The 11,584-nt window shown below is 41.3% G+C and overlaps 1 protein-coding gene across 1 annotated transcript in view; it reads right to left on the minus strand.

Annotated features, from left to right (window-relative positions):
- Positions 1 to 11,584, minus strand: part of TMEM266 (transmembrane protein 266) — a 65,643-nt gene that overhangs the window by 18,891 nt on the left and 35,168 nt on the right. Inside the window, 2 exon segments of the mRNA XM_059823591.1 lie at positions 1,345 to 1,546; positions 11,265 to 11,380. Of these exon segments, the coding sequence (XP_059679574.1) occupies positions 1,345 to 1,546; positions 11,265 to 11,380 (318 nt within the window).

Consider the following 11,584-nt stretch of genomic DNA (forward strand, 5'->3'; position numbering starts at 1 on the left):
ATGATGGAATGAATACTTTGGACAGAAGAATTTTTAAATTAATCTCCACAGCACTAAAATTTCAGCAAACCTCCTTATAATGTGCACAACACTCTCCAGTTCCAAATGTAACCCTCAAGGAACACATGCATAAATTATAATATATCCACTGGGGAAACCTCTGAAATCCTACAAAAAAGGGGGAAATGCATTTTAGGGGGCAGTCTGCTCAACTGTCTGCTTTTAAATACAATTTCAAATCAGGAATAATTAATGGCTGAATTGTGGTTAGTACTTAGATATTATAAAGAGGAAAAAACAAAAACAATTTCTACATGCTTTCATTACTGTGTAGAGAATGGGAAGGATTATCATCTGAAAATGTCTGGTGAGCTTTTTCTCTTAAATCTTTGATTAAAGTACTTCTGTGCCTTGAATCCTAAGGATTTTGACCAGAATAAAGATACCATGCAAACCTCTAAATTCAGATATATTCACATACTGCCCATCTACTAAAATAATCAAGCTAAGATGTCCAAGGAAGACTAACATATCACTAAGGTAGAAAGTGCTGTCTCCTCTGGAATATTATGTTAAATGTTACTGAGACCAGGACACATTCTGCACTCCATTGTAAGGGTTGGGAGATCACAGGAAAAAAAGCTATGTCTTTTCCAAAAATACTTCTGGTGTAGCACTTGCGTGATAAAAATGGATCCAAGTAAATATAACTGTTGATACTCCCCTGGACCACACACCTGCCCAACAGACAGCTCACAGACGACGGGCTGCTCTTCACCATAGTCACGTGGCACTTAGACATCCGAGCAGGAGCTGCCTACATAGTGCATCACTCCTTTTCTGGCACCAGAGCTGCCCTCTCCAAGCACATCTGGTCTGCCCAGCACTGGCAGTTTTAAGCAACCTGGTGAGAGCATAGCCTCTAGGCAAGGCAAGCTTCACAGCTGATGCATGGGTCCTCTCCAAACCACAGAAATGGAAGCAGCCAAAGACTGAAACCATTTTTCAATGTTCTTCGCAATTTCCCTGATTTTACCTCTGACTTATTATCATTTTACCAATTCTGATTTGGCTGCTGCTTCTTTAGTGTTTGATGGATATAATCATGAGGACACTGGGAAGGTACATCATAGTAATTTTTTTCCAGAGTCATTTTATTGGCTCTATTCAGAACCTGTTCGCAAATACAACAGCTCCTGCCACGTTGAAGCGGACGCAGCCTCTTTGCAAAAATGGGAAAATGCAGTCTCCAGGGAAAGTAATCAATTCACTGGTAGAGTGAAAGTATTTAGTGGGTTCAGTAACTCCATGGAAGGGACCAGCTGTGCCAGCAGGTAGCAGCACACAGGCAGCACTCACCTCGTGGAGGTCGCAGCTCAGTGATGTTCTCGGTGGCTTCATCATCCGAATCTTCAGTTGCTACCACCTTGTACCTGTTGCTGCTCTGTTTGTTCAGTACGTGTGGGACCTGCAGCGCAGCCTCTCTCTCTGCAGCCAGGTCCAAATCCTGCTGAGCGAGGTGGGCCCTCAGCTGCCTGATTTCAAACTAGAGGAAAAAACAACACCACTTACTGATGTCATATAAGCATGGCCAGAAGTCTATATTCTACAGCTGGGGACCTATTACTCATTTTATCACTAAACCACTACAAACTGGTGACAGTAAATACAATGTGGTTGAGCCGGGATGCGAGCCCAAGCTGCTGAGGCTCTCCCAGAGCCCATGTGAGCTGGACCATTGTTCACATAATCTAAAAATAATGACTGCCTCATGCTGGTCTTCTATTTTGTACATGTCTGCATCCTGAAGATACGATTTTGGACAATTTTTAACGGATCTAACTGCCAAATCAAATGAAGTCTTTATAGAAGGCCGCTCTTAACAGGCATCTAGGAGTTCAGGTTCATGACAAACATCCCTAATCTGCTAGACTTTGTAGTGAGGATTTCTGCGGAGGGAGGTTCTTTAAGCAGTACCCAGAATGGTCCTCCCCCACTAAGTGGGCAAGGGGGAGGGACACCACAGCCCTCTTCCAGCTTGAAATCTGTAATCAACAGTGTGCGGAAAACCTTGCGGAAGGCTGCCACTTTTCTGGCCACTCCCCTCAAATATATGAGCCACAGCAGTTCATGACTTTCTGCAGCCAGGAGGGTACTTGCCTCGTGACTGGTGTTATAAAGCAGACACTGACAAAATACAGAAGCTACCAGGTACAATTCGATTAATGGACACAGCATATTTCTCTTGTGTTTGACAGCCATAGGTCTTCCACAACACAAGAAGGAACGTATTTTTTCTGGAGAGGCTGCAGAGACCCTTTAAACCCTTGAATAGGCACTACAAGATCCCGCTGTCCTTCCCCTCTGCCATCCAGCACAGCTATGGGGCTGCGTGGCAGAGGGTTTCTCTTTTTTTAAACTCTTTTTAAGATCAGTAGTACAGCAGTGACCAAGTCATGTCTAATTACAGAGAGTCTGAGAGGGAAAAGCAAATGAGGCGAGTAATAGGCTAAGGCATTTAAAATTTAGCATTGCTGGGCCTCCCGTAGTTCAAGGCCTGAGAAGCCATCAGAAAGCATGATGCTACGGCGGCAAGCCATACTGCACCCGTCACTCCGCATTTACAACGGAGATAGAATTAGCACCTCAATGCTTGAAAACTGGTGTGTAACAGCATGTAGGCTAAATGAATCTGATTCTGGCTCTTACATCTCAAAGATGCTGACTCAAATTGCTTTGCTGTCAGATTTTGGAATCCGTCAGCGGACCCACTTTGTTCCACCGCGGTCCACATCAGACACAGCACAAATCCCAGGCACGCTGCAGAGCACCAGCAGTTCCTCCAAGCTGCGTAAGGGACTGGAGGGGAGGCAAGACAGAGTTTACGCAGATTTTAGGAAGGAAAAAAAGAGGAAAGAAAAAGGGATTCCAGTTTGCCACATCTGGAGACTATCTGCTTTCCAGAGCATAAGGGAAAGAACCACAATAACCAGAAGGCCCACTGCAAGACTCAAATCTAGAGAGCAAAAGGGCAGTATAAGCTTTCCAGAGCACATTCAAACCACCTAATATAGGGATCTAACAAAGCACACAGTTTTTTCTCTGTCTTGAAATCAGCGGACAGAGGTCTGGCAGCTGCAGCCAGCTGGCTGCGTGAAATGCTCATTGCTCTTAATCAAAGGTCCTCTGGCAGTGGCAGCCAGAGGAGTCAGGTAGGATCAGCAAATGTCAAAATACAGCCCTGCTCCTTGATTCCTTCAATGAAACCTCCATGGCAGATCCCAGAAACCTCCATGGCAGATCCCAGATGGTGGGTTTTGTGTTAACCTATCAGCTAGGAAGAAGTAGCAAACTGGTAGTGCTAACTCTTTTCCCAGCCAGCCCTAAGCTTCCTGAGGCTTAAGGCACCTGTGCCATACCAGGGGTGCCGTGCCAGTATGGATGTGTCATTCAGCTGTGAAAGGACTGTCTGGAGTTCAACTTTACAACACAGAGAATTTCAGGTTTTATCCTTGACTTGAGAAAAAAGAAATCCAAAAATATCTTACATTTCACCTTTAAAGGGAGAAAGATACCCTTTCAGACAGTCACTTGGTTTAAAGGAAGAAAAGCATTCAAACATGATAGGTAAAAAAGAAATCTGGAGATTTTTCTAAACAACTCATTGCCTAACCATATCTACTTGCCTAGCTCAAACTAAAAGGCAGTAAGAATTAGGCGTCATTACTGTTTTTCTACATTTCACATTTCATCCTTCAAAAACATTCCTGTGTGTCAGAAAAAGAAATATTGCCACTAAAATGATTAATTCTGGCCTACAAGCAGGATATGATTTCTTTTTTCATGGAAGAGAAAAAAATTGGCAGGTATTTTATAAGACAAATAGATAAAACTACCTAAAAGTCAGCTCAATAATTGTATTTCTGCATCACACCCAATTTAGCCAGCTTAAGCATTTACAAAGATGGGCTGAACCTTGTAACAATCAAAAACTTGAAGGTAATCACTGCATTTTACAGATGTGAAAAAGGAAGCACATTAGGTGATCTTTCCCGCTACAGTAAACCTACAGCAAAAATGGGGGAAGAGATCAGACTTTCTGATGCCCGCTTACATGTTCCAATCAATAAAGCAAGCACTTCCAAATATCCACAGATTATTGTCGATCTTTAAAATTTCCATGCCCAGTCACCATCCAGATTTTAATAGATGAGTTCGTAAATTTTATGGTTTAATATGGCCCTGCCAACAAGCTATGAACTTCCCAGCCTGGCATGCTGGACCAAGTAGCAGTCTGCAACCATTGCTGTGATCACCATGCTGGAAAACTACATTTTGCCAAAATATTATTTATTTCCTATTTATATGGGAAAAACTACTACCTTGGTTGAATCCCAACCACACAGACAGCATGAGAAACTGGAATCCACAGAGAAAATGACTACCACAGTTATTCAGGTGAACAGCTACTACCGCCTCTGGTAATGTCAAAAACAGAAGGGGCTTTGCTGCCATCTTATGTTTGAAAGACAGAAATACATGCTGGTGCCTACAGCAGCAGAGGAAGCACCTGCTTATGAGGATCGCACAAACGTCACATTCTGGCAGAAACTGAAACCTAGATCTGACGCCTTGGCTCATGCAACACTTCCCTCATCCACTGCCTGAGGATGAGAAGTGTATGCAGGACTTGCAAATTTTTAAGAGATACGCGAACCCTCTTTTATTGTTAGCTGCAAACACAATCCATGCGCTTGTCTTCTTTTCAGCTCTCAACACTGAGCTAGTTCAGCTGGTCTAAAATCCAGAACTGAACATGAGACTGTCAAGAGCAGATATGCGTATTGACTTCCTAGCACAGAGCTCTGGACTTCAACATCATGTGCAAAGTGAATAATAGCACACAGGGACGTTCAGAAAGATAAGAGCAGAAACTGATGTTGCCTACAAAACCACGCAGCTGCAGCTGGTTAACACAGGCTCTCCCTTCCACGCTTCCATTACCTCAGATGCACAGCTTCTGTCCCATTCATGTTTGCCCTGAAAGTCTAGGTAGTCATTAAAACAGTGGAAAGCTAGAATTAAATGCTGGTGTGTGTGTGTAACTGTCATTTTTTTATTGACAGAGAAGAGGGTATTGATTGTAATAATGGTGTTTGTCTCACTCCCACAATCACTGTTACTGATGCAAAGTGATCCATACAACATGTTCCACAGAGATGCAGAACCGTAACTCTGTTACGGATACAGAGCATGAGACAATATACTGCTTCCAAATGCAAGCCCAAATTCTCGTAAGTCTCTAGCATGTTCAAAAAGGGACTGGGTGGGATGGAAAATCACCGTTTATCATAAGGATTGATTTAAGAAAATGAAAGGACATTCAATAAAATAGCTAGGAAAAGTTAAACAAGAAACAGAGAAATCTGCTCACAAAAGGCATGCATCTACTCAGGAGATCAGTTCAATATTAATTGTTTCCAATTATTACTTAAAAATTACCCCAAGATATTGTAGAAGCTGAAATACAGTTTTAGCTACTAAAAGCAACCCATTAAAAACAAAGGTTAAGTCTAAGAGAAGTGGGTGTTCCTTACAGGCGTAATTCAATGAGAGACTGCATGAGCAAATTATGTTGTAGGTGCTTATATCTATTGAACATTATATTGAACACTGACCTCGGGCAGTTCTGATGTGTAAAAGACCTAATGAGATTGCTCTGACTGCATGTCACGCAGTCCAGGGCAGGCTAAATAAATCATTAAAAGGTATAAAATATAACAGTCTTTTTAAGTAAAAATTCCGGGCCAAGTTAAACACATGAAATTTCTATTTGCCGTAGCAGCTGATGTAGCTATCTGTAGACTTGGGCCTCTCTCATACAGAGTACTGCAGGAGAGCTGTACTGACCAAAGCATGTTGCATATTTTCAGGTATGCAACCTTCCTTACAGGCTGAAGGAAGGATGGTCTATTATGCATATAACAAGGGAAAAAAATAAAAAAAAAAGTATACAAACTTATACACGTACTTTGATTTGTTTAAATTAAGACTTACTCATCAGCTCTGTGTTAAGAATCTTGTAAATCCCACAGAGAGCCAGCAGGCAGACAATGCTGTTGTGGGGAAGACAACTTGTTGCAATCAAGGAGACTAAGGTAACCCATCTCCTGACTCAAGTTAATTACAAACTGAGCACTGGTCCACTTGAGACTGCTACTGACATTATTCACCAGGACACCTATGATATTCATTATCTTTAATTACATATACTTTGGTAGCTTCTGGTGGGTTCTTTTATGGTTAAGTTCCTAACATACTTTGCAATGGAAAGAATATATTTGAAAACTTCACAGAATCACAGCATAATCTAGGCTGAAATGGACCTGTGAAGGTCATCTAGTCCAACACCCTGCTTAAAGCAAGTCCATTTAGCTCAGATTGCTAAAAGCCTGTCCCGTCAAGTTTTGAGTATCTCCAAGGTTGTTTATGCTACAACCTCCCTGGAAATCTGCTCCAGTGCCTAGCCATTCTCCTAGTAAAAATGTTTGTTCTTATATTTAATAGGAATTTTACACATTCCAGCTTGTGTACTGCCACTATGCATCTCTGAGGAGAGCCTGGCTACACCCCACCATGAGGGAGCTGAAGACAGCAATAAAGGTTCAATACACCTGGCTAATGTGAAAATATGCTTATTACCAAGAAAAAGAGAGATACAGACCTTCTCACATAAGAACAAGTAACTACGTTGTCAGGCATGAAGAGAAAGTTCATTGATGGTAAACTTAAACTTACTTAGTGTTTTCAAAATTTGTTACATGTCCTCTTGTAGCACAAACTTAGCAATATTTTGGCAGGAAACAAACCAGAAAGAACTATGGGGCACACTTGTGCACTTCCTCGCTTAAAGAATGTATTAGGTGATTATTTATAAGCAGGTAAAATGAGAGAGAGACCTACCCAGAGCTCTATATAACATCTCAGTTTACATGCCTGATTCTATAAAACATGCCACCCATCCTATCTGATGTTTTACAACATGCATATAAGACTCAAAAAGGGACAGACTTAGCAGTGAATCATATAGTACTTCCCTTTAATGGTCTAGCAACAGAGTATGATTGACATAGTTTCAGAGAGATCAATGAACATTTTAGCTAGAAGCTTACTCGTGTCTAATGCAGGAGCAATAACTTTGCTCAATTCTATTAGTGCTGTCTGTACAGAATGCCCTGCCCTAAAACTCATCTGCCACTGGGATACAATCCAATGTTTATTTCCATTAGTTTAGCCATTGTTGGTAACAATAAAAATCAGGAGACAGTTGCAAACTAATGATTTATGGGCAGAATGAAACACGCGATGACCTTGGCTGCCTTCCATTCACCAAGAAAATGACTGTAGTTAGAAATAAATTAAAATTATTGCAAAAGGATAACATAAGTTATTTCTCCATAGGTAATTTTACCAGCTAAATAGCCCTGTCATTAAACTAGCAGCTGTTGTACAAATTATATTCCAAGATAAAAAAGAAATTATAGCTTCCATAGTTGTTGCAGCTTTGAGAATGATGAAAAACCCAATTCTACAGGAGCTGACAGAAAAGGAGCTCTTGTGATAAGGCTGAAAACATAGTCTTGGCTGGACTGTACTCAGCTGAATGACTCTTATGAAAGCTAAGCAGAAAAGATCGTGTAAGAAGATCTATTATCAGAAATGGAAATTCCTTTACAGGTGATTCCAGAGGAAAGAAGCAATCTTCCCTGACTGGAATCTGCATTGATAATGAAACCTTGGAACTTTGTTTTGCAATTTAAGTTAAGTTATTCTGATAAACCAATACCATCAGCCATATACTCTGTTCATATTTTTGATAGCAATTGCAGTGAGACTTTTTTACCTTTTACCTCTACCCATTTTTAAAAATCCCTGTTACTGTTTTGCATGTTTTGTGAAGTCCTGTACAGCCATCTCGGCACTTTCAGTATTTTCTGCCTTGACTGCCCTCATGCTTCAATCCCTTTTAATGACTTCTTTCTTGGCCAATGGAGAATAAATAAAACAGCAAACTATTCAAACAGTTTCGGTGGGGTACTACAGAGAACAAAGCGGTGGCCCGTGCAACTATAATTTATAAAATATATTCTGGTTTTCAGATGTATGGCTAGCCACAAATCAACATCTGGAAAGAGTTTTCGTGTTTGCAAAAGTACGTCTCCAATGTCATTCAGGAATGGAAATGTACTTTATAGTTGCGATACCCTATCACTGGCCAAAAAAATATACAACTGACAAAAGAAACAGAATTCAAAAAGTAAGATGAAGGGAGGTTGCCTCTTTCCTGCTTTTATTTTTTTAAAGCAGGAACTCTGTTTTTGCCTGTCAAGTCTTAAGTACCAGCTTCAGAACAGGAGGGCATGGGACTTCTCAGAGAACTGGCCACCAATTGTTTTTGTTTTAAATCCCGAACAAAAAAGGCTAATTTTTTTTCCCAATTCCTCTTCAGAAATAATGAACATTTTGTCTGAAACTTTCAAAACAACTTAATCTGCAGAAGATGCCAGACCTTGAGAACATCAATCCCAATTGCCTGACAAGTGGCAAAGCAGTAAGAAGCTGAACACAGGATCTCAGAAAAGGGAGTGCTGGGAAATCTTTCTAACAGGAATGTTTTCAGCCCTGTCTATAATCAGTAGATAAATGCAAATCATCAGTGTGGGCACAAAGATGCAGCCTCAGGATGAATCACTATCTACATCCACTGCTGGGAGGTAGGCAACCATGGCGGCTTGCCCATTCCTCCTACTTGGGCTGGCACTGGTGTGCCCCAGCATGTGTCTGAGGCAACAGGTCCACCCCTATGGGCAGCTCTCAGCTATCCCACCTGCCCGTGCCAGAGGTGGTACCACACAGACAAGGCCAACTGGAATCCCTCCCTGCCGGCGCTCCAGGTTTGAGAACAGCCGGACTACTGCAGGCAACCCTTCACTCAAAAACACAGACATGCACACTTAAACTCCATGAACGAGCAATCCTTTAAAAAGGTCAGGAAAGATGATCAAATGAAAAAGCAAAAACCTGGCAGAATTTTAGACATTAAATACCATTAGGAGACATTTTCCCACCAGATACTGTACACAATGTTAATGTGAATATTATAATGCTGACAACTTGTTCTTGACTGAATTATGAAGCTATTAATTTACAAAGGAAGGATGCAGCACTCGTGGCAATGTCTTATGTTGCTAACTGTAGCAAATTAGTACATTTACCTCATATTATACAGCTGAGACATTTGTTTGGCAGGAAGTCAGGACAGTAAAATAAGAGGGATTAGTATGCTGTCATTTTTCTATAGTCCATATTTTTCCATCGCTGGTGACACTTGAAAGCTAGGAGAGAACCTGCTCTGTTTTCACAGATTTACTCATCTACCGATGCAGTTATTTCTTCGTGCTTGATGTACAGCTATGCTGTAACCATCAGAGCTCAGATTAGTGCTACTATGCTCAGACATTTTGCAAGCCAGGCATGCAGATAAGGAGTACATGGATCAGAATGGAGAGTGGCAGAAGCTGCTCCTGAACCCCACTTGGGATAACAAGTCCACCTTTACTCAAAGACTATGAAACAGTTAACACCGAAAATTGTTTAGAGACTGAGAGTGTTATCTGGCTGCATAATACATTTCCTAAAAATAAATGTTTTCGAATTTATGATTGTCAAGAACTTTAGCCTAATAGCATGGTCTGACAGGCAAAATACTGCAACGGGACTCAAGAAATCACTGATTTGCCTAATGCGTTTGGTCAAAGGATAATCTCTCCCCTGTAAAATGGGGTACATACCATTTCCCTGTTCATTTCACAGCTATGACAGAAGCATTAATCACTTAATATCATTGTGCAAAGCTGTGATGAAGAGGACCGCAGTTTTGCCACTGAAGACACTTCCATAGTTGGAAGTAACTGATTTTCGGCAAAAGTCATGCCTAAGGTTTAGAAATTTCGTATGGTTAACACACGAGATTGTCAAAAACACTGTTATGAAATGACACACGTTGTCAACAGGTCTTCCAAATTCATCACACAGACAAGGCAACCTAGGACCACCAAGAGGCCATTGCAGAATCCTAGGTTGAGATCCAGGAGACCTGGAACTAAATCTAAAAAGCCATTTGGGGACCTAAATACTAATGGTTTCACAAGTATTTTGGGTTCCTCAGTAAAAGATGGACACCTAAATCCCTTTTTCAGATCATGCACCTTTCGGGCAGCTGGTCTGTTCCACAAGTTGCCCCTCTCCCTGTCTGCTCGGGTCCGTCAACTTTTTGACCGCTTGAGCCAGACTTGCAGGTCTCCTCATTTTGTATTTGAAAAGCACCTACTTCAAGTGGGGAGCTGAAGCTAGAAATCTTCAGGCTTTATTTGGACAACTTTTGTTGTTAGCCTTACAACTGAAAGAAGAAGTCAGTCACCTAGGGGATGATTCTATTGCGGTTTGATGGTCATTTGAATGCCCTGCTTAGCCTGGGCCTCAACATATGTCCCTGGTTTCTACTTTAACGCAGGTTATTCAAGAACTCATTTGCATGAGACAAACTGCAAAATCTCCTGGCTCATTGCCCAACCAGCGGTTCTACACCTTTTCCACGTAAATGTATTCATTTGAGATATTTTAAGCTTCACCTTCCCTTACTTCAAGACTGAGTCACTGAACATTTGGGGGCCTGGGAAGAGCCTTAAATCTTGAGTTGCTTCCAGCAACTAGAAGTTTCTGTTGCAACACTGAGTCTGCCAAAAGAGTCTCTGACTGACCTACAGGGAAGCTGCCTTCTGCATTTAAAGCAGGGAGATTCATTAGCTTTCAACTGCATATAATTTTCCTAGGAATATAGCCTTAATATAGCTGCAGTCTCCAACAATGGCAATGACTTTTGCATGTTCTCAGCATTATGTCAAACTATCTGTACTCCTTCAATAAGTTACATACTGGAAGAATTCTTTTTTCTATTCTTCACATTTGTCTTCCCCACCTTAAAAAACACAAGCACAGCAGCAGAGGGAGACAATTGCTGTCTGACAAATAGCATGCTGACAATACCCTGGCTGCAGCTAATACTCAGCTAATACGCTGAGACCCGTCACCTTACAACAGAAGCCCTAGTGATACTTCTCAAACCTTAGCTTGCAGCAAAGTACACGAACTATTCGATTTGCCATGACAAGCTATGCGTAAATACAGACAAAACTGAACTTTACCCCTTGTTCTTGGCAGATCTGGGTTAGTCTTTCCAGCTGCTCATCTTGAATAACCTTTGCCTTCTCATACTGCTGAATCATCATCTCCATCTCCACTTTCACTGGAAGGACATAGGCTGGAAAACACAAATAAGCACTTAAAGTAACCCAGCTGTGATTTGTTTTTTTATCAGAGGGAAAACCTTTACAGTCCTTTACAGGCCAAAGAATGTCACCCCTTTCACTTGCATCTAGAGAACTAGAGTATTTCTTATAGAAATAGCACTGGAGTATTTCTTCTGGGGAAGGATTTCTAACATGTGAAATGCAGGTCATCAGCA

Source organism: Gavia stellata, chromosome 13 (genome assembly GCF_030936135.1).
Source record: "Gavia stellata isolate bGavSte3 chromosome 13, bGavSte3.hap2, whole genome shotgun sequence".
Classification (NCBI taxonomy): Eukaryota; Metazoa; Chordata; class Aves; order Gaviiformes; family Gaviidae; genus Gavia; species Gavia stellata.